This window comes from Stigmatopora nigra, chromosome 10 (genome assembly GCF_051989575.1).
Source record: "Stigmatopora nigra isolate UIUO_SnigA chromosome 10, RoL_Snig_1.1, whole genome shotgun sequence".
In the NCBI taxonomy this organism is placed as follows: domain Eukaryota; kingdom Metazoa; phylum Chordata; class Actinopteri; order Syngnathiformes; family Syngnathidae; genus Stigmatopora; species Stigmatopora nigra.
This window is the reverse complement of record NC_135517.1, coordinates 7,740,879-7,764,818: the sequence shown is the minus strand read 5'-3', so window position 1 is coordinate 7,764,818 and position 23,940 is coordinate 7,740,879. Positions and strand designations below refer to the sequence as shown.

Genomic DNA, 23,940 nt, shown 5'->3' with positions numbered 1-23,940 from the left:
GCAGATATTTTTCAGCTCATCAAATGACGACACCACTCTTTGAGCGCAAAAAGAGAAATTGGAGAAACGAGGCAATATTTGGGTGTGAATGATTCAAAATGAAAGAGCGAGCATTTTTCTCTGGAGAACATTTGTGATGTTATCAGGATGCACTGCTTGCTGTGATAACGTGGAGATCTCGTCCAGCGTCTAGCCATGGGTGACGACAACATGATTGCTTGAATGAGGAGATCAAAACGAATATATATTTAAGACTACTGCCCCATTTACTCTGTTTCCATGGTAACCGTGTACGTGTGAGTGTGTGTGTGTATTTGTGCTAATGGCATGATCAATGTTCTAAGTGTGACATGTGAATGGACACCATGATTGCGCGGTACATTTAGAAATGATCACAGAAAGATATAGTTAAGAAGTGGGAGTGTAATGCCGAACATATTTGAAACCTAAAAGAAAAACTGTGGATGAAAGACAAAAGTAGTGTTTGCAAACATGATCCTCCTTTGAGCACTTTGGGTTCTAAACTCATACAAAGCTGATGAGGCTAAAGCTGTGCATACTTGTTTGGCAATCAGAGTGAAAGATAAATATTTCATTCTTGTCATCGCCGTTGTTTGTAAGCCATTAAGCCGATATCGGCCCGTTAAATATGCATTCGATTGTATTGGCCGTGTTTTAGCAGAGATACTGTATGTTCTATTCTCCTCGCATAGGTAACACATGGCAGGAGATATGTCTCGGAAATAATTTACACCAGAGGGATGATATTAAATGTCAGCTAGCACAGTGTGGCAAACTTCTACGGATCCATTATGGAAACTCCGAACGATTCCATGGGCAGACAACCAGTTTTCGGGGGCCTCTGCTATTTTGAAGGGTGTCCTTGATTTATGACTTTGATGCGAGACTTGCTAATGTCCAACTCACTCTGGCACGAGGCCGCGTGAAAAGCTGACACACTCCATTTTGTCAGCCGTGTCGAAGCAAAGATAAAAGAAACGTGCTTTGTGGAAACTTACCGAAATGTTCTTTTTTAAAAGAAAATGGATGTGCTGTTCATGCACTGGTAGGATTTATTGTATGCCTGTCAGTGCATGCTTATGTGTGTGTGTGCGTGTGTGTGTTATGTGTGTGTGTGTGTGTGTGTCTGTGTGTGTGTGTCTGTGTGTGTTTGTCTCCCGAAGCGTGCCCATGGCTCCAACCTCTCCAGTTGACATTGAGAACTCTGCTGTTACCGTTTACCAGTGTAAAGCACAATTTAATGAGAGGGCATAGAAGCCAAAACACTGACATGCAAACACACATATGCTCAAGTGTATTCACCCACGCACAAGCGTGCACAACACACAGCCTATAAAACCATAGTGTTTTTCTCAGCCCCTTATGTTGATTCCTATTCTTTTATTTTTAATTATCTCTCTGTCTTTTCGTTTGAGAAATATTTTATGTTTGGAGAGCTCCAAGTTATAATCACTAATTAGTCCTCTAGGCTCTCTGTCTCCTTCTTCTTAGTCTGTATCTCTAACCATCTAGTTCTCTCTCTCTCTCCCTTTCTCTATCTCCCTCTATCTCGCTCTATGTGAGTCACACTTAGCCCAATTAACACCCAACGTCAATTTGTGCCTGTTTTGACATTCTATTTCTCCTCAACTTCAAACATTGTCTGTACCCCGCTGACCCGACTGGCAACACAAACCAAATGCAGTGCAATGCACCCCAAAAAAAGTTTGATGAATTAAATTCATAGGTGCAATCTCTTCATGGCCGTGTGTAATTAACCCACACGCCTTAGATGTGACTGTGCACCGAATGTGTTAATGGGGTTTCACAGATTGTTTGGATCAGTGTTTCAGTGGTTCTCACTGCAGTCCACCAGGGGATGGGATTCACCATTTTACAAGTCCTCCCTTCCCCTCCCTCACATTCTGCTCATGCTCTATTTTCTGCATGTGGCGCAGACCCTCTATTTATCTTGCCTGCTTTAATTTGACACAAAATATTGTTAACTGGAGACACAGAGATATATTAAACCGTGGGACTGTGTGACTGTGAGTGTGTGGGTGTTGTGCATGAGCCTTGGTTTGGCTTGGCTTGGCTTGCTTTTTGTGTGACTGCATGTGTGCGACTTTTTGATTCTGGTCCTTGTTAAATTCGGAGACCAAGTGGAAAAAAAATCCAGCGGTGTGCTTTAATGAGAAGTCAGACTGTTCAGTGGATACAATATGGTTTGTATCTGTAATGTCCTCACATAGAACCTCTGTATTATCTAAGTCCAGTGTAAATTAGATTTAATTCACGAGAGAGAGATAAAGCATTCAAATGTAAGATCATTGTCCCCCCTGTCCGAGTACCTGCTCAGTGTGCGTACGTGTGGCTAGAACTTTGTCCAGAATACTTTACAACTTCCATAACTTTGTGCTCACTGGACTTTGTAGCTTCAAAGTTTACCTCACTCATCATGAATAAATGTGTACACCATTAAAATACTCATCTTTGGTGTAGGTATCCAGATAAATTGATTGTTGCAGGAGGAAAAAGCTTACGAAAAAAGAGCATTGTACAGTATGGTAAAGTTGGGTCTTGAGAAAAATATACATATTTCACGTCGTGTTGATTTCATTGAGTTATATATGCCGGAAATGAGTATTGAAAGACAGCTCAAGGACATTTTCTATTAATTAACAGAAGATCCATTACAAATGTGTAGTCACTCACCTATTGCTATTCATTCAACGGAATCCCATTTTAGTGTTGTGCTGTCAATAAATTGAGACAGAATCCTCGATATTACCTTAAGAGAATGTTCATTTGCTGACATTTAGGTTTGGTGGTGCTCTGAGATTATTTATAAACTGTTTTGAAAAGGCTCTTATGAATGAGTGAAATATAGATGTTTTTTGGATATAAATAGTTACTTGTTGTGTTCACTCATCCTAAACAAGTGACATTGAATATAAACTCACCGGGTGCTTTTCAAAGCTACAGCTAATCTGAAAAGTTCACAATTCAGCCTGTGGAAAAATATGACATGATCATGTAATTCAATGTGTTTAGTCTTGGTATAATGTGGCAAAACAGTATGTAGAGAGAGAGTATGTCTTCTTAATCCTCACCAGCAAATAAATGCACGCAACACACTAAATAGGAACCGTGTTAAAATGATGCACAGAAATATATATATTCCTTTTGTTATTAGGTTAATCCAGGGTCTACCCTTCCTCTCATCCGAAGTCATCTGGGATAGACTCCAGCATCCCTATGACCTTGAACACTATAAGTGGTTTAGAAAATGGATGGCGAAACCATTATTCATAGTTTAACAGCTCGTGTTGTCATGCCATCTCTCCCAGAATTAGAACTAAATGAAGAACACATGGTGCACTTTATTAGAGATGCGTGAGGTACTATTTTTATGGGTCCAGTAAAGTTGAGATCGTCGATAGAAAAGCAATGAAAGAGTCAAGCTTTACTGAGCATCCAATTTGTGTTCTTAAGCCATAACTATACTATTTACAAACTGTAATTGCCTGTTAGCTGCAGATTGCTAAATTGCAATGTGTTCCTACGAATTAACAAAATTCCATCCTCCATATCTTTCACCCGATTTCACATCCAATTTTAGATTCCCAAAAAAGCCTTTCACAGCATTCCTCAAATTGATCATTTGAGAAATACTATTGACTGGCAATCTAATCAGGGTTTACTCCATCATTTCACCTAAAGTCAATTGGAATTGTCTCCGACGCTTGGAAGGGTTGGAAACGATGACTGTGCATTTGTCAACGTTCTATATATTTTTTCGTTCTCTCTTTTTTTTTCTTTCTTTCTTTTTTTACTTTAAACTGGTGCAGAGTTACTGTGGTGGAAGGTACATGGACCTGTCACCTTCAATAATCTGCTGAGCTATGTTTCCGCTAAGGACAGCAGAGGACAGCTGAATATGAAAGTGAAAGTCTTCCTGTTTTCAAAATATGCACCATTCATGAAACAAAGTAAAGATGAAAGTATGCTTTTCTGCTGTGACTAACTTGCTATCCCAACAATATCCCATAAATGGACTCCATATTTAGATGGAGTGTAAATATATACTGTTTCTCATGTATACCTAGCGGGGTGAAAAATTGTGTCCGTGTAGTGCATCCACTTTCAATTTCCGAGGCCAAATGTGAACAGTTCCACTCTGGAGACACGCAGTATTTGTCCAGAGTGTTCTCCCATCAAATGGGCATTCTACCAGCTATCACATATTTCTCAGTCTGCCCATGGCTGTCCCTCATCCTCCCTCTTCCTCCTCCCTCCTGCTGATGTAGGAAATGTCTACTCCCATAGCGAGGGTGTTTGTAACGGTCAGTGTAATCAAATTTCACTGATTCCTTGGGGATTAAAGAGTGTGTGTGTGTGTGTGTGTGTGTGTTTCTGTGTAGGGGTGTGTTTGTGTATGCTTGTTGGATATTAGCTTTGCACCACGTCGGAATTGTATTCCTGCACTGCCATTAGTCTAAGACGAGCTGAGCTGTAATAAAATATCCATCATCTTGTTCTCTAAGGAAGAACTTTGCCAATGACGCTGATACCGCATTTGCATACCAGCGCCGCATATATTTAAATTTTGGCTGTATCGTATAAAGCAGTAGGTGGGTGGGAGATTGATAAACACATTTCCAAATGAGAGCACCTCATTTGTATCCTAGCCAAACGACAAAATATGATTCACTCCTCTCTTTGGGTGTTTGACAGGTAAATATTTTGTCCACAAAATCTTTGTTTTGCTGGAAGAAAGAAAGGATTACAGTTGTAAAGTGGCACTGCTTGCATATCACTGTGACCAATTGGCAGCACATACACTGTATGTTCTGCCAGTGTCCTTTTTGTAGCTTGTTCTCTTAAAGGCCTTAACATTGTCCAATACACAACAGCAGGGTCAATATTAGTGTTAAATGGCTGCTCTAAATGGGAGGCGGAATTCAGACGACACAGTCCATTGCAGTTCCTACGAGGTGGAACGTTATCCTGGCGGGATATATGTGACGTCAAACTCACTTTTACCCTCCAGAAGAACATTAAATTAGAGCAATTATTTTCCGACAGCGAGACATCTTTGCATATAACTTAATGGACGAAAGGAACCAGATTTAAGCAAACAAAGGTCGTGCCAACGATCTCATACAGTGAGAAGCAGAACCACTCCTGTCTGATGATAAAAATATTGCTTCTTTACACAACCCCCAATTTGTTATTTATATGCAGTACATGTATGTTACATCATGTTTAAAGATAGCTAGCACACTTTGACTCCCACTGCATGAATCACAGTACTTAAGCACCAGACTTTATTTTTTGCAGTGCATCATCAAGGTGCCATTTGGAGTCCTTTTAGATGTATAGCTAACATTTCTGAAGTCCTTATGCCAGTGTATATGTTCCAAACAATTGCTGACTGCAGTGGATGATGGCAACTTGTCTTTCATGATCTGCTTTCATCCAAAAAAACATCAAACGAGGCTCGGATTCTGTTGACTTCTGATTTGTAGTCAAAGTCAACAAGTCGGGCAAATTAGTATTCTGGGATTAAAAAATGATGTATTTAGACAGTGATAAACATTACCATCATAAAGTGTTATTGCTGATATAAAAGTGACAGCCATTCCACAAGCTGGAAATCATCAGAATTGGAAGTGTGAAAGGTTTATCACATTTTTCAGTACAGTGAAAGAATGAGTAGGGGTGGGGGGCAGCATAGTAACGCTCTATTCAGCTCCAGCGCAAGGATTCGTCCTTGACAAAGACGCATCACACTGAGAACAAGTCAGTCAACAGAACTAGCTTGATAACCTGCAATGTTAGCTTTTCCTTATGATTGGTTTTACTCCAGACGCCTCGCTCCCCGCATGCAGCCGCTCGCTTTGTTGGCAGAAGAGGAGATAAACTCCAGCTACTTCTACTCTCCATCTGTATAATGGTGCTTGTCTCTCCTAGTTTGTTTTTGAGGCCTGAGAATAATTAAATATGCATGGCTTCGGCATGTGGGGCGAGTTGAATTTTTTGCTCACAACAACGCACAAATGACATGAAATCTTTATTTGTTTGAGACAAACAGAATTGATTTCGGAGCCAGAGACACGACGCCGCGTGAGCTCGGGCGGCCGGCACCATTTGTATGTTTTGCGAGAGGAATTGAGTCCGCACGCATCTACTATATACACTGCTCGTCCATATGAGGCCGGCGAGAAGACAAACCTAAGGATCACAGCAGAGAGCCATTTTTCAAATGTATTCATTAAACTCCCAAATGCTCCCCTTAACGAATGTAATTAGAATATGGTAATGAGAGAGGGTTGAACCAGGGAGTGTTGTATTACGCTCAGCAGCACACAGTGAGGATGCAAGAGACAAACAGAAAAGGGAACCACAGTAAAAGGGTTAGAGGAGAGAGAGACTGACTGACAGGGTGCCAATTTGTGTCTCGTTGTAAACAAGTATTTATGCCAATGAGAGATGGCACACACTATTTTCATTCATTCTCCATAACTATCGCACAGCAAACCTGCTCAATGACGCAGTAGAAATGAGAAGGCCGCTGAGGGCACTTTGACACATGCTTCTGAGAGACATCGGGGGTTAACATAACCACTGGAGAATTTTTCGCCCCGACTTCCCACCGCCACGCAGCCATCCATCATTTTTGACTTTCAAACCGACGTCTCAGCGCGCGGTCTCCTGCTTGACTTGGTGAGAAATTTTTGAGGAGTCTGACAGTCTTTATTCAAGACGGCCCACGGCACAGCGGGGGTCCTGGCATTGTGTTTGACACCACACACCTGTTGCCGTCTTTGATGTGTTCATCCCCTCCTGCCGAGCGAGATGGGGGGGTTGTTCTCCTCAAATGCAAATGTGAGATAGAAGGAAGGGGAGAGAGGCAAGGTGCATAACTCAATCTTGATTGATGTTCCCTTGGTAGATTAGGCCGGCCTCTTCTATGCGTTTAGGCCTCTGCTAAAAAAAAAAGTTGGAGCTACTTTTTGTACACGGCAGCAAACTTCTCTGTTGTGTAATGAGAGGCAAACAAGACAGGAGGATAGGTGGAGGGTACAAAGGTCTGAATAAACGGGGAGGGAGAAAAAGGAGAGTGACAATGTCACCATAAAACTGTCAATTCTGTGGATAGAAGCCACACCACCAGATTCTTCAGAGACATAGTGGGTGTATGTTGGGGAAGACCTATGTAACCCAGCATGCATAAGTTATGACATGGTCACGGTCTGGTGTTTATATTCATGTCTCTTGTGGGGTGATGAATGTGATGCAGGTGACTCTTGACCAACTAGGGGACAGGAGTGGGCCTGAAATGTGACAATTCACTCTACAATGATTGGTCACCACTAAATACTGTATGTGTCCGCATATACATGGTCATTCATCCATTCTCCAAATCACTTATCCTCACAAGGGTCACGGGGGCTGCTGGAGCCTATCCCAGCTAACTATTGACACCCTGAATTGGTGGTCAGCCAATCGCAAGGGCACAAGGAGACAGACAACCATTTGAGCTCACACTCATACCTAGGGGCATTTTAGAGTGTTCAACCAGCTTACCTTGCATGTTTTTGGAATGTGGGAGGAAACCGGAATACCCGGAGAAAACCCACGCAAGTCCTAGGAGAACATGCAAACTCCATATCGTGAGTCCTGGAGAATAATTAAGTTTGAATGTAAGAATTCCAAGCTCTCCCAGATGGCTGAAGAAAGTGAAGTGTGAGAAAGTATCGAAACAATAATGCACTAATATATCAGGTTAGTTTGTAACCTGTCATGTGTGGCAAAATCTTTCAAGTACTCCTGCTAAATATAATATGCAACAGAGAATGTAAACAATCATCAAGCTATGGCAAAAAATGGCCACCCACAAGCTTGTTGTGAGTTGTAAAATTGAACAAAGCCTACAATTTGTATGCAGGCGTGCACACATTTGTGTATGACTATGCACATGTACACGTATGTAAGTGTGTGCTGCCCAATGGGTGATTAGGTGTTTATATGATAAACACAAGGCGGGCTTGAGAGGAATTCTGATCAGGGGCTTTGCAACAGTTGTTATGGAAACAGCATTAAGCAGCTGTATTAGCCAGTGGAGGTAATATAGAGGCTGTTGAATCTAACAAACAGTGGCGAGTACGGCAATTTGGGAATATTATACAAACTACACATTATTGCTCTGGTGTACAATAGCCTTGATGAAATTTTAATTGTGCGGCTAGAACAGAACAAAATGATCCATGTCGTAATTCAATGTCTGCCTATCTTTCTGTTTAAGAGCTTTTATTAATTAAGCAGACCAGAGGAATAGAGTGCAAACAAGACATTATTGGACTGGTTTACAGCCGACATAGAATCTTTAATGGCGGTAGGAAGTGCAACATAACTTGGTCTGTTTAGATCTGGCCTTATTACACACTTTGACGATCTGAGCTTCTTAAAAAAGGTAGCCTTTGTGTTTTTGCTAATCTTAAAGGTCAATAAATAATGATTGCAGACTATATAAGTGATGGCAATTTTGTACAGGGTTAGTCACAGGAACTTAAAATGATAGCAGTTGTGAGCTTACATCTTGGTTAATTCTGAACAAACACAGTTATGGTCTGCACACGTATTTTTCAATAGGTTGTAGTAGTAGTGATAAAGTTTGAAAGTTACTTATTTTGGTCATGAAAACCTTTAAAAAGGACACTGGTGTGTAGATTGTCTGGCACCACTGTGAAAAACAGCTGTGGATGATGACACTGCCATCGGACACTTATAATGGATTATCGATCAGCTGTCCTTCCGTCAATGCAGTTTTGCATATTAAAGCTGAGTGTAAAATCTGCCGTAAGCAAATTGCTGAAGTAGGACCCCGCAAAACTCCGAATCGGAGGTTATTATGGAGACTATGCCAAACCTTGTCAAATTTTTTACAAGGTTCATCTAAAAGTGCACGGTGGTATTTGGTGGTGTTGAGAACAAATACCAACATCAGCAAACCTCCCCCAGTATTGCAAATGCAGTTCTTTGCTCCACATATGTAAAAAAGACAAAGGCAAAAATGGACTGTGGGTATACTTAAAAGAAAACCTCTGTGTGCTCACTCCCATCTCCATAAAATAAACAGTTCAATGCCAAATAATATCTGTGTCGGAAAGCAGCGTCAGCCTTCGTTTGAGGTACAGCTATGGAATGGATGTGACAGTTCCAGTTTACAGACAACTCTTTTTTCCCCCGATATCTGCCAGGGTGATGCTCGTCATTAGGCTTCAAAACACAGAAGCGCGTGCACACCGACCCGCATGCGCCCACACACACTCTGCACAAGACACTCTCGCCTGTGGCCAGACCTTTAAACGGAATTCCCCGAGGGGACGCTCCCGCATAAGTCTGTTGCAGTGTAGGCGACCAACCGAGCCGCCCCCTCTTCCCTCCTGGGGGAAAATGCCCCGGGCCTGGGAGGGTGTGTGAGCTTGTACTATTTATGTGTGTGTCTTTGCATGTGTGCAAATACGGGCACTTTTCTTCTCTTTTCTTGGAGGGAGATGGCCTCTTCGAGACCTGAGTGGGTGGCTGATTTCCCCACTTGCATCGCTCGCAGTCTCGCTTCCCACTCATGATCCCAACTTTGTTACATTCAGGTATCCTTAAGTAACTCTCGCTCCCAGTCTCTCCAGTCAATCTTGGGCACGGGGAGCTACTGGTACGCATTATTGTGTAGATTCACGTAGTCATGCAGCATAACTAGGTTTATGGAGTAGATCCCCGGAGAAAGGTCTTCTCTGTCCCCGAGTCTGGCACAGAAAGCACGCACACAAACACACAGTATTCTCGAAGGGTCAGTGTGTCGCTAGGCATGTCCTCGGCGTTCCATCACTGGCTGTCTGTAGGGAGAATAATGCAGACTTCTGGAGGATCGACCTTCAAGTCTTACTTCTGTCACTCATTGCATGGGCGTGGAGTCTGCGGGTGTGTTGGTGAAGTTGAGTGCCCCAGCATTTGTGTATCTGTGTGGGTGTGTTTTAGTGTGTGTGTGTGTGTGTGTGTGTCAGGCTGCCGTTTCAGCTGACTCCTCTGTTTCGGTCTTTTTAATGGCTCTTATGGGGCAGGCCTTTAATTGCGAGTCTCTCTGCCTCCTTCTTAATCCTCCCATCCTTCTGTCTCTCCCAGCCCCTTGTCTCCACTCTTCCCACCTCTCTCCTGCTGCCTCCCACTGGCTGACAGTCACTAGGGAAGCCCCCAGTGCCCGGTCAGAGCTGTGGAGGCCGTACAGCATATTGACTTGCTGCAGAGTGGTTTGGGAGGAGGAGAGGTGGCTGCTTGTCACCACTAATGAATAGATGCATAAATGAATGAGTTGCTCCTTGTCTGCTGGTGTATGTGTGTGTGTGTCTGTAGTTGTATGTGTGTTTGTGTCTGTAGTTGTATGTGTGTTTGTGTCTGTATGTGTGTGTGTGTGTGTGTGTGTGTGTGTGTGTGTGTGTGTGTGTGTGTGTGTGTGTGTGTGTGTGTTTGTGTGTGTGTCCTGTAGGGTGAAAATATGAATTTGAGCATTCATATGTGTGTTTTACACCCAGACTCAGCTCTGTGCATTTTTCTGTAAGTCAGACAGACAGACTTTAACAGTTGGCAGAATAATGGTGATAATAATTAATGGTGTGATGGCAGCCTGTTCCTCACAGAAACACACATGCATGCAGGCAGGGTGAGGCAGTAGTGGGGGTTGGGACATGGCAATAGAATGGAGGATACTAAAAACAATCCTGTTAAGTGCCAGCATTCTCCACCTGTTCTCTCTCTCTCCATCACCTCCCAGTTCTCTCTCTCTCTCCCCCTCTCTCTCTCTCTTTCTCTCTCTGACTTATTCTTCCCCCTCTATTGCATCTGGTCACCGTTAAACTGGAGTTCTCCCACGCCAAACTGGGACAAATAACCCCAAAACACACTCATACGGCTGGGTAATCGGAGGGGGCAGATGAAGGAGGGTTGGATTGTTGATGTCTTCTTCACTATTGCTTTGCTCCACATTTCAAACACTCATTGCCTTAAGAGTACAATTTACATTTCATAGCCCTACACAACAAGTGAGTGAGGAGGGAGCCATGGATATGGAAACCAACAAAATAGCATTTAAAGGTGGAGAGTTTACCCTGTGAAAGAAAAAAGCCAGGGTTGTATGTCTGCGTGAGACTGTTTTCCTTTGTTCTGTGTGGAAAAAAACAAACCTGTATGACTGATTTATTTTCCTTCCTGGGCTTTACCTCTGGAAAAAGAAATAGTTCGAATAGGCCGGCCGAGAAGATGAAAGGAGAGCCAGAGGAATTAGGAATCGAGTTATGAGCTGACTTTATCTTACAGGAAGCTTCGAAACTGCAATAGACAAGAAAACTTTTCCTATTAACGCACTCACTCAGCTAGTGTGTGTGTGTATGTTTGTTTGTGTATGTTTGTGTGTATATGTTTGTGTTGGCCTTTCCTCACCAGTGGAGGCAAGCATCAGAACTTCAACTGCTGTGATTGGTTGGTAGCCCTTAGGGTCTGTACTCAATGTCCGTCTCCTGACTGGCTGCTCTGTGACCAATCAAGCGCCTAGACTTCACTGAGCCTAGCCGATGTATTGTGACACACACACACACAAACACAGTTTGTGGGCATCAGCAGGTCATCTGGAAATCTACCTGTTGTGTTTCATCTCCCTGTGACCTACCACACACACACACACACACACACACACACACACACACACACACACACACACAGTCTGAACACACAGAAAGTAGATAGTAACTATTCTATCTTGTCCTTGTCTCACCAGGAGATTGCTGCGTATCTCATCACTTTTGAGAAACATGATGAGTGGCTGACGACATCGCCAAAGACCAGGTGAGGAGACAGATAGTTTTACATAAACACACATGAATACCCGCACGCCTACACCCACAGGGCGGCTGTCAGCAGGTGACTGGTGTTGTTTTAATCCCTATGACTGAGTGACTGTTTGATTAAAACACTGGAGGTGTCTCTCTGCAAGCGTCCTCCTGATGGGCTACTTTACATGTACAGAACGCTCTGGAACACTATCGGACTGCAAAGCACCTAGTCAGCTGGAAATAGAGTATTAATGAATGTAAATGTATTAGGCTAACTAATGTATAATTCAGACATAAAGGGGGCTGAGAGGTCCAAGGGAGGTGTGCGCGTGCATGAAAGCATGCATGCGTGTGAATAAAGATTCACGTGCTAGAACTGAATATTCATTATTCCCACTCAGTCCCATGGAACTTATTTCCTAAAGTGTATGGAAAAGACCAACAAAATAGTGATTCGCCTAATTGATTTTTTCCCGTAGATTTAAATAAAGTTGCGAAAATTCCATAAATGAAAGCTTAGTGGGTGTGTGTTCAATGTTTCCACTGAACAGTTCTGAGCACATAGGTTCAAGTCGTGATTTGTGATCTTCCTCTGAAGAAGAGTTTAGATGTTTTCACTAGAAATTGATCTTCAATTCACAAGAGCTTGTGATCTCTGAGGTTAGGTTTCATTTTTGGATTATCTGATACCGTTTCCTACTTTTTAAAACGTTATATTGAGCTGATTCTTCCAACAACAACAAAATAAAATGCTCACAGCCCTTTACAGTGCCAAAAAAGTGCTTCCTGATTGACTAGCTTGTGAATAACGCCACTTTGGAATTACATCCCCAATACCAAGAATGGGATCAAAACAAAACAACTAGAAATAAACAATGATTTGCAACTCATATTCAACCTAATGTAATTTAATATATACTATGAAGATATTATATTTAATGTTCAAACTGAAAAACTAGAATGTTTTTTTAATTTTATGGCTGCACCACATTCCAAAGGAGAGGGGCAAGTAGATTTCAATGAATCTTCATTAAACACCTGTTTGGAATATAACATGGATAAACAGACTAATTGAGAACAGATGAATGCCATGAAAGGAGCTTTCCTAATTCCTCAGTCAACAGTTTAAGGAAAATGTTCCTCATTCCCCAAGCAGATAGACTACCAATCACGCTAACACTCCTACCATTTAGAGTGCCCAATCTGCCTATCGTGCATGTCTTTGGAATGTGGGAGGAGCCCGGAGTACCTGGAGAAAACCCACGCAGGCCAGAGGAGAATATGCAAACTCCACACAATTGGACCGACCTGGATTGGAACCCAAGAGCCAGGTTAAAATGTTCATTTTATTAGACAACAAAAGTAAATAAAGTTCACTTATATAAGACTACTACAGCTTGTGCTGGAAGCATTTATGGAAGCTAAAATTCCCCCATTCATGCACACATCTATCCTACGCCTTTGTGCAGCTGCTGCCATGGAAGGCAATGCCAGCGCACTGGGAGCAAATTAGGGTTCAGTGTCTTTCCCAAGGACACTTTAACAACAGACAGTCGGAAGCAGGCTTAGACGCCCTGACCTTTTGGTCATTGGGCGAAGCCGCTCGACCGAGCGAGCCACCCGGGAACGCACTAGATGCTGGGTAAGAAAGTAGAGAAAAAGTCAAGTAAGTGCAGCGGTCACCTCACGGCCACATTTGTGATTACCGATGCCACCGAGAGCCCGAGGTGATACCTCTGTGCTCCCATTGTGAGAACTGAAGGACCCTTCGTAGGAAGAGCCTGAGGCCAGCAGCACAGTTTATGTTGTGGATGGATTTCTCATTGATTGGTTGTGCTGCCGTATCGCCTCCGCTTCCGAGCAGCCACGGCAGCCGCACTCGTATTGGTGTTATTGAGCAGCAGTTAGATATAATCCCATTTCTACATGACATGAGGCACGATTAGAACAGATTACACCTAATCCCATCAGATGGAAAGGAGCTGAGCTAACGGAGACGGTGACATTTATGTGCCTGTCCCGGCCCGGCTCTGTGTGTGTTTGTATCCACATGAGTGCACGCGCTTGCACCCTTCTAGAGCCAATATTAAGGCAACAATCAATGACCTTCATTTCTCCTCTGCAACGGAATCCCAATTCAGAGGAATGACGGTTACCTCCTCTGGCTCGTCTCGCGTCCTCGCCTCCTTCTCTGCTCCCTTTACCGGACGCAGTCAATAGTCCACTCTGTCTCCTTATCTTTACCTTCTCTTTTTCCACTCTCCTCCCCTCGCCTTCTCTGTTTTCGCTCCGCTACACCCACACATCACAGACCAGTTACAATCAATAGCATTTATGTCTGCTTGCATCGAAGGTTTGCGAGGAGCACGTGCAGCGTGAACACGGACCCTCGCCCACCCCCCTACAAACACACACACACACACACACACACACACACAGGCATCTGATCTCATCCATCGTCTCCATAACGTAATTAGAATCAGCAGCCCAGAGATGACTCACACGACTAGAGACGGAGACTAAACTCATCTTTGATCGGAAGGTGGGGGTCTCCACTCGGCTTGCAAGCTGGCAAGCTCACCTCCAAAACAGAACAGATTTGCAGTGTCAAAGAAAATCAGTTCAAAGCAAATTCAATTTTACTACACACAGTGCGCAGCGTAAATTGCAATCATCCCAGTCCATATGTGCCCATGTCAAACTCCAGGCGAGAGCAGCGTAGTGAAGGGAATGTATGAGATGAGAATGAGAGAAAAGAGATGAGAATAAGGGGGGCCCACTGTCAAGACAAAATGAAGAGATGGTCTGATAAGAGGGATAAAGACTATATGTGCATTTGTGGGCGCACACTTGTGACTATCTGTTAGTTTTATTGATTGCTTCTGTTGTCATGAGATAAGGCAAAGATGCATTTTCTGCTTCAACACACACAAATGGTGAAAGTTGCACATACACTTGTCCTTATTGTTATAAAAGAATGATTGATTGCTGAGCAGCAGGTTTGACATTGAGCGCAGAGAACACATGGTGGTAGGTCCTGCCATCTGTGACATTGCAATGGCGTCTCTCTCTCTCTCTCTCTCTCTCTCTCTCTCTCTCTCTCTCTCTCTTTTTGTGCATGTGCTCACCTGACATCCGTATGTGTTCGAGTGGACGTAAAGGACATTCATTGTGCCTTTTCAGGTATATGGAGAAAATATTACAATTTAGGATAATGATGTATTTTTTTTGGGCTGTTATTTTACTTTTTCAGCCTTTCATAACAATGGTTTTTACACTTCTAAAATGATTGTGGTACAGGGAATGCATTACCATTTTAGTTTCTTTCATCTCTGCAATGTTTTCAATTGGACACAAAATTGCATTAAACAAGAAAACAAATGCTCCAGACTTTGAAGTAAAATAAGACATGTTGGGAATGTTTTTTTTTAACTGTGGCAATTTAATTTATTGGAGGTTTATGCTAAAATTGTTTTCAAATGTAATGATATGCTAACACTCTTAATTAAAATTTCCTCTAACAAATAGCCTTTTAAAGCAAGTAAAATAATTGGATTGATCAAGAAACTCACAAACTCCTTGAAACTAACGGTTTCAAGACGAAATATTTGTGAAAAAGATGTATTATGATTATCTTTTCTTCTTATGTCTGCCTGCTAATTTAATAGAAAATGCATTACTCTGTTCATCTCTTGATCTTATGAGGCTGACTCTAATACTAATGCCTCATCAGCCATGACCTCACTGTAGTGGTTGTTCTTAGGGAGGAGTCTCCACGGAAGGTCTAAATTACAAATGCACTAACCAGCTACTACGTATATTGCACCATGCATCCAACAAAAAAAAAAAAGAAAAAAAACTGATGATCTTATTGTTCTATCAAATGTAATATTTGCATTATTGGTGCCTGTCAGACAATGTGTGAAATAACCAAAGACATTTGCTTTCAACTCAAAAGCATATTTGGGCAATGTCACAAAGTGGGCAATGTGTTAAACTTTAAACTTAAATCAAAACTACTGGGATTTCACAGTAAAAGCAATGGAAAAATATTGGCCTTCAACTCACCTTTGTAAGAGCTAATTGCAAAATGTGAAGATACAACTTAAATCAAAAGCTAATTTAAGTGTATTAGTAGGGGGATCATTGTTGTGCGCCATTGTAGTTGTTTCTTTACCCATGCGCATTGTAGAAGTTAATGAAATTTAGCCTTGGGTTTCACATTGTTGAGGTACATTTTTAATGTGGCCAACTGGGGGGGAAAAGACGTCTATTCCACGCCCTCATTAGTTAATTGCTCAAAAAGTTTCTCCCTACTTTTTGATATAATATTGTATGTAGAGAACATTTGCTCCAAAAGATCATGCTTGTGCTGTGTTAACAACTAAACGTACTCAAATAGCAACCCACAGAAAAGTCTCCTTTGTATATGTATTGAATTGGGGAGTTTAACCTTGACAGTCTTTGCCAATAACACCGGTTATCTTCTATGTCATTGAGCATTGAAACGCTGACAATCGTATCAAAGAATTCACCGCTTTGTCCAATATTTATACACTTGTGTCAAACTAATCCTCCCATTGTAGACTCTGCTGAAAACACTCTGTTCTTCCTTTGTGAACAGGCCTCAAAATGGGTCCATGATCCTCTACAACCGCAAAAAGGTGAAGTACAGAAAAGATGGCTACTGCTGGAAAAAAAGGAAAGACGGGAAGACCACCCGAGAGGATCACATGAAGCTTAAAGTCCAGGGTGTGGAGGTGAGAGGCTGCCGCCAAGAAGAAACAAGTCTGTGATCTCTTTTTGTGCTGAGTTGTGCTTCGCTGCCAATCCAATTCGTAACGTCAGCCAGTCCTTCACTCCTTGTAGACACACGCGTGTAACGCAAGGGCACACACAAGCACCACGCATGCTGGAGCTACGGGGCGAAGATTGTTGTGTAGGTGTGTGTACTGTGTGTTTGTGTGTGTGTGTGTATACGTGAGAGCTGTCCCTCCTCCCTACTCTCCCTACTGCTGTCCCTGTCTCCTTTCCCATCTCTCTCTCTCTTTCTGAAGGATAAGAGTGTGTTTGGCCTGCAGCCAGGAATGATGTCAATGCCTTCTTCAGCAGAACAGAGAGGGGTATCGATCCAGTCTCAAGGCAGCGTCTGTGTGTGTGTGTGTGTGTGTGTGTGTGTGTGTGTGTGTGTGTGTGGGTGTGGGGGGCAAAGCCTCCCTGTGTATGTGTGTGTGTGTGTGTGTGTGTGTGTGTGTGTGTGTGTGTGTGTGTGTGTGTTTGAGTCACATCAGCCAGCTGAAAAATTGATTATTCAGCAGGAATATAGCAAGAGGTGAGAGCGGTGAGCATGCATGTGTCAGATAGCAAAAGACAGGGAGACTGGAAAGCAAAGGGGAGACGGTGAGGCAGCACATAAATGTGTATGGAAGGTTCACTAGTTGTGCATAAATGAACAGCAGACATAGGCAAAGGGAATAATTGAGATCAAGTATTCCCATCTGCACTTCTATTATTTACAAGCCCACACTCACGCTGACAATCATCTGACATGCATTTTTCTGCTGCCGTGCACAAATACGCACAGACACACGTATCCAAAGGCAAGTGTGTCTCTCGCCGGTAGTTGCTCAGTAATTGTTTGTGTCACCTCTTCCCGGGACCCCTGGAGCAAGAAAGCATTGTGTCGCGAAGGGGGCAGTAACGGTAGAGCTGTGGGAGAGGAGGGAGATAGAGAGAGAGAGAGAGAGAGGGGCAGGAAGCAGAGGAGGGAGAAAAAAAAGCCACCCCCCCCCCCCCCCCCCCCCAAAAAAAAAAAAAAACCCAGCCCTGGATTGAGAACCTCCTCATATCAGATGGAAATATATGGAAATGCACTCTGCCTTTGGCCAAACACACTTTCGATTGCTGCCGGCCTTCTTTTCAGAAGAGGCAAAATGGCAAGAAAATGAGAGCGCGAAGGAGACAGAAAAGCCTTTTTATGTCGCTATAATTTATCCCGCATGTCACGTGTTCATCACTGTGTGTACGAGTACATCTGTGTTTTAACTATGATAATGACCTTGATAGTAAAGCCTTCCGTCCTTCCACAGGGAAATCCCACAGGAGTCAGAACAGGGTTCACACACACACATATTGATCCTCTTGCGATATTTATGCACCGGTGCCAAATATTGATATCTTTTGAAGTCAAAAATCTAACCAAGGACTTTGGAAAAAAAAACACATCAGCATGTTAGCTCCTAAACGAATATTCTACGACTGAAGTGGCTAAACCTGAGTTCTCCTTTGCTGTTCTTTCCTTTGCTGTCCTCATCTCATCCCCTCCTTTTGTCCCGTTCCCTCCATTTTCTTTTCTCCGTTCTCCCTTGAAATCTCCTTTCCTCTCTCTAGTGTCTGTATGGCTGCTACGTCCACTCCTCCATCATCCCCACCTTCCACCGTAGATGCTATTGGCTACTGCAGGTAAGCTACCCACCCCTTTTCCCATCTTCTCTACATTAGAACAAGAAGAGGGAGGGTGACATGATATACATTGTGATGATTGCTTTATGTTAGCCCTTTATTACCACGTCGCTTTGCCTCCAACGTGGATTTCTTCATGACGCATGTTATGTTTGGACTTTATTCACAACTCTACACCAAACTAAAGTACCAGAAAGTGTATAGTCTATTGTTAATTTTCCGCACCACATGTTTAATCTCTTGAATTGGCCATTACGTTTCCAAAACAGCACAGTAACCTCCGACATAAACCATTGATAAACATCCTCCTCTTCAAAATTTAATGAGGCAGACTATAGTAAAAAGTCAAGTCATAATAAAACTGGACCCCATTGCTGGCTTTATCGTCCCACTCTGAGATATATCTGGTATTATGTGAACATGGATTGTTGAGAAAACTTTTCTCAGCTTGAAATTTTCCAACTATTCCTTGGTGTGCACACTACCTATCAAGGTCTCAAGGCGTTACACCGCATGTGGTCTTCTCCAGGAAAACACCCTGGAGCGCCACACTACGCACACACACACACACGTTTTCCACACATACATTTTACACCTTCAACGTGGGAAAGACAAGCAGAAAAAGCAGAAGAGTATTACAAGCAAATACACACACACACACACACACACACACACACACACACACACACACACACACACACATACATTCCTCACTTGATTGGCCACGCAAGAGCGGGTCACCAGAACCTCATCATCTACAGACCTACATGTTGAATCTTAAACATTCCCTTCATTTCCAAGAAAGTAATGCGCGCCCAGTGCTGTTCATTTAAAAAATATGGAAATTCAATACATATTCATGCATTCCTTGCCAATAGGGCTTGCATAATTTGTCGCATGAATTTTACAAGGACATTCCCGTCACATGCTGTAAATTGAATTTGCCCCCTATCAAATATATTTTATTTTTCAGTGCACTTGACTCTCTTGTGATTCTCTAAATCTAAAATTGGCAGGGGGAAACTTCGGCTTCTTCTATCCGTAATGTGCCATTTTCTGCTCCGCGCACAAGATATCACATCACGTCAGTGAATATCATCATAAATGAGCCCGTCTGTTCTGTTGCATTGCACGGGGTGGTGCTGTAGCAGCCCACTGTGCCGTTTTCTTGTTCCACCTCAGCAGGCCCTCCCCCTCACCTGAGTCTGTCTACTGAATCTTTTATCAAGAGGAGCCTTTCTCTCACACACAGACCAGCCCCATACACACTTGTTGAATCATTCATGGGATATAAATTCCATAGGTCTGCTGGTGGGCTGCAGCACGGTGAGCTCTGTGCTGACCCACCTCATTCCTCGTTTGCCTCATTGGCTCTCTAAATCGCATGCACACCGACACACGCGTCGACGTTTCCGCTGGCCATGCAATGTTAGGGAGGGTGCTGGCGAGTGGGCTTGAGCCGTTAAATGTTTCATAGGCAGGTGAGAGAATCTTGTCTGACACGCTATATCCGACCTCCCTCCTGACCTCCACATACTCCTCTGCTTTCCTTTTTCCTTTTTCCTTCCTCTGCAAATACACTATCAATGTACTCTCTTGCTGATAGAAACACCAGAAACAATAGAGGAGGTGTTTTACCAATGAGATGTGTTGTTGCTGTGTTATAGAACCCAGACATCGTGCTGGTGCACTATCTGAATGTTCCGGCGGTGGATGATAGCGGGAAGCCGTGCGGCCCTGTTCTCTGCTCCATCAACACGGACAGAAAGGAATGGGCCAAGTGGAGCAAAGAGGAGCTCATCGGTCAACTTAAACCTATGTGTGAGTTATCTTTTACAAACCCACTTTCCCCCTTACTCACTCTTTTCTTTCAGCCGGCATACTTCTTCCGTGAAAATGCCTGTGATGCTGGTTGAATAACCACAGCTGTCGATGTGGTTGCAAGTAAAAAGATGAAAACCAAATCAAAGCCAAATTTACAAAAACTCCACTGAATTGCCTTTGAAAAAAAAGGCAGCTGCAGAATTTAGAATGTATAGACTAAGATAAAAACAGAGCTGGGCAATTTCATTTTTATGGGGGGTGTTAGGGAGGGATTCCAAAAGTCAATGCCATGCTGCCACCTAGAGGCAAGTACACATTGCACCAAAAGACTAAGTAATAAAGGGTTAGATGGATGAAGGGGCACAAACTGGACATTCTTGAAATATCCTGCATGTATTATTCATAAAATGGCATCAGAGAGATTAGATAACCCGAGTGCATATACACATATACAAACAGTGAATTGCCTAATCTCTCATCTTCTGATCTAGTATTGAAGGTCAAATAAGGACAGCCGATGTGGATTGTTGACTAAATTACCCTCTATCTGCCAACCCTCTTCTGATTGCTCCAATAACACTCCAAATGTATTGCTACAAATTAGTTTTTGTGTAGTGTATTGATTTGAAAAAATAAATCAATATGTGCATTTTGTGTATATATAACTTCTTTCTATTTACCTTTAAGCCACTGGAGGGCGTTAACACTTGCTTAAAATATTGTTACCTCAGTTACACAAGCGCTCCACATCTGGTGTTTATTTTTAACTTATTCCATTGACAACAAAACTCTGGTGGCTCCATTGAATATTCATAATCCAGTGCCACTGACAGCAATAGACATTTAATCTATTTTGACTAGAAGGAAAGATCCTTGTCAAAGTTGATAGGACGTCTGTTATGATATAAAGCAAATCAAATGCTTAATTACTTAAGGCGTTGCAATTTTAGTAAGGTTGTTGATTTGTCACATTAGTTTGAGCGTTGTAAGTGGCAATATGCTAAGGTCACTGTGCGGAAAATGTACATTTTTAGTCATTTGCAGCCAACGAGTTAATGTAAATGATCATCTCTTTGTGTGGCAGGTGCTGGAAGCAGCCTACACCAGAAATGCTCCAGTGTCAAACAGCGTATCATCTCATCCAAGCAGGAATCGGGAACAGCGGCAGGGGGTGGCGCTCCAGCGGGTGGCGCCGCCACGGCAGGTCAGAGATCTGAGGAAGCAGATGGCACAGAGGTGCAGAACAGTGACGTATCAGAGGGCCAGACAGAGCCCAGTCCTGGGGGGCGCAGAAGCAGGGCAGGCGGAGGAGACCGCAGGAATGGCCGAATGGCAAAGCCCTCCCTTCTCCCGCAAAGCAGCATGGAAGTGTCCTCGTCGACCTCCACCAACCAGGTGGAAGTCCCTGACACCACCCAGAGTTCCCCACTGTCAATCACCAGTGATATGGCCGACAGCCCTGCGCTGGCCATCGGGGCTGGCCTGTCACAAAGCACTGCCGTTTTCATGTCTGAAGTCACCACACTGACTGGGGATTCGGTTTACTCGGCAGGCCACACCCACCTGCTACCGTCCCCTCACGAGAGCAGCGCCAACGGCATCCTGTTGGCTGTTGGCCCCGAGAACCAGAGGTTTGCCTCATTTCCTGGTGGGGTCGGCTTAGGAGAGGGAGGAGAGTTGGTTCTTTCCAGCTCGCTAGACACTGGCGGAGGAGTTAGCCTTCCAGAGACTGCCATGACCTTTGACCCAGACTGCTTCCTTAATAACCCCAAGCAGGGTCAGACCTATGGAGGAGGTGGAGGGAAGACCGAGGGGTGTAACGGTAACGATGGTGGCATCCACTGTTCTTCTAACGGCTTTGTCTACAGTCCATCCGTGGTCAACAATATCAAGAAGGAAGCCACGCCTATGGAGCAGCCCCTGGCTCCTCCGAGTAGTTATGTAGGAGAGGGGGCAGGTCTGAGCCCCAGCACCACTTTAGAGCAGATGGACTTCAGTGCTGTTATGTCATCTCCATGCGTCCCAGGCCTAACCCAGTCTGCGCATCACCCTTCACCCAACCTCTTCCTCCAGACCCCCACGCACGCCAACCAGAACTCCCAGCAGCAGACCAACGGCGTGGACACTCCGCAGGAATGCGATGAAGCTAGAGCTTACATAAACATGCCGGATGATACCCCAATCACCAACGGAGACCACCATTCGCACCTTCGCCGATCCAGTCAAGACCAGGCCATGTGCGGGAGGAACGGAAAAGGAGCATCGGTGTCCTCTTTCCCCGTGACCAACCGGGACGCAAATGTCGAGCAAGCCAGCAACGGGGTTCGTCAGGAGGTCGGCGGCAAAGTCCTTGAGAATGGAGGAGAGTTGATGCTGAAGTCCGGCGCCGCTCATGAGGCTTACGCTAGCGTGGACACTGATCACTACCTTCCGCCAACAGACGGCAATGGGGTTGGGGATGAGGGGGGTGCTGGCTGTGGCGCCACAGGGACAGGGGAAAATGAAATTCTTTCGAATGGAGTAAGTTTGTCTGGGCCTAGCAGCTCAGTGGGAGCTAGTCCTCAGTCAATAGGTGCCGGTACCAGCATTGAAAGGGCACTGTACAATTCCTCCCTTCCTCCGCAAGGTGGAGGTGTATCAGCCACGGCCTCCGGAGCAGGGGCAGCCATCAGCTTGGAAGGGTTTGAGGCATCATTTGGAAGCCAGTTCTCGGATCTCATCAATGACTTCATCTCAGTCGAAGGGTCTGCAGGTGGGGTAGGGGCTGCGGTCAACGGCGTCCTCATGCCTCAGGAAGGGGCCGTGGGAGAGGAGCAAGGCATGGGTGAAGGCCACCTACAAGGCTCAGAAGTGGAGCAAGGAGCTCTGGGAATGCTCCAAGAGACTGGGAGGCTGTTCGGTGTGACAGACTACTCCCCAGAGTGGTCTTATCCAGAGGTTAGTAACAACATTAGTATCATTATTTATTCATCATTGTTGCCTGGAGTTAAGTCAGACTGACACATGATGGAAGACGGCTTGTACTGCTGTTAAAAAATGAAATCATGCTCTCAAAAGTGATTGCTGAGTTAATGAAATTTCAATATTACATGGATTCCTCTGGGTGGCTTCATTAATTCTCCCATGTATTGCATGCAACTTTATAGTCAGTGAATCACATTGCTTCTGTTTTCAACAATCAAAATAAAGTTGTTGATGACACAATGTTTTTCCAAATGCATCATCATCATCATCATCACTTTTACCCCTTTCCATATTATTTAAAAATAACTTAACAAGTTTGGCATCTGCAGTAGTCTACACCTCTACCAGTTGGGAAAGTACTCTCTCCACTGGTAGAATGCATTGAAAACCACATTTTATTTTATTTTTTTTTTAAATCTAGATGTGTGCATAATTTAACTATGTTTTGCTGCCTTTTTACATCTGTGCCTATCATTTTATTTGTTTATATTGTTTTGAGATTTCACCTTTCCCACGCTACAACTCCCTTTAATGAAGTCGCCAGACTGTATTACATTCCACTTACCAGTGTTTGTACGACAGGGGGGTGTGAAGGTGCTTATAACGGGACCATGGTTGGAATCAAGCAGTGAGTACAGCTGTCTGTTTGACCACATCAGCGTCCCTGCTGCCCTTATTCAGCCTGGTGTGCTCCGCTGCTACTGTCCAGGTATCTACACACTGTCTCATGATTCATATTTTGTATTTATTTACATGCACGTACACGTAGGACAGTTTAACATAATATCATTGACATCTGTAT

At 43.7% G+C, this 23,940-nt stretch overlaps 1 protein-coding gene across 10 annotated transcripts in view; it reads left to right on the top strand.

Annotated features, from left to right (window-relative positions):
• LOC144202630 (calmodulin-binding transcription activator 1-like) overlaps positions 1-23,940 on the top strand; it is a 56,076-nt gene that overhangs the window by 19,109 nt on the left and 13,027 nt on the right. For 9 of the 10 annotated variants that reach the window (XM_077725488.1, XM_077725491.1, XM_077725485.1 and 6 more), the window contains exons 4-9: positions 11,834-11,901; positions 16,513-16,648; positions 18,279-18,350; positions 20,018-20,171; positions 21,259-23,111; positions 23,721-23,847. In XM_077725488.1, coding sequence (XP_077581614.1) covers positions 11,834-11,901; positions 16,513-16,648; positions 18,279-18,350; positions 20,018-20,171; positions 21,259-23,111; positions 23,721-23,847 — 2,410 coding nt within the window. The remainder of the gene's footprint in view (positions 1-11,833; positions 11,902-16,512; positions 16,649-18,278; positions 18,351-20,017; positions 20,172-21,258; positions 23,112-23,720; positions 23,848-23,940) is intronic. The other variant, XM_077725487.1, reaches the window with a different exon arrangement.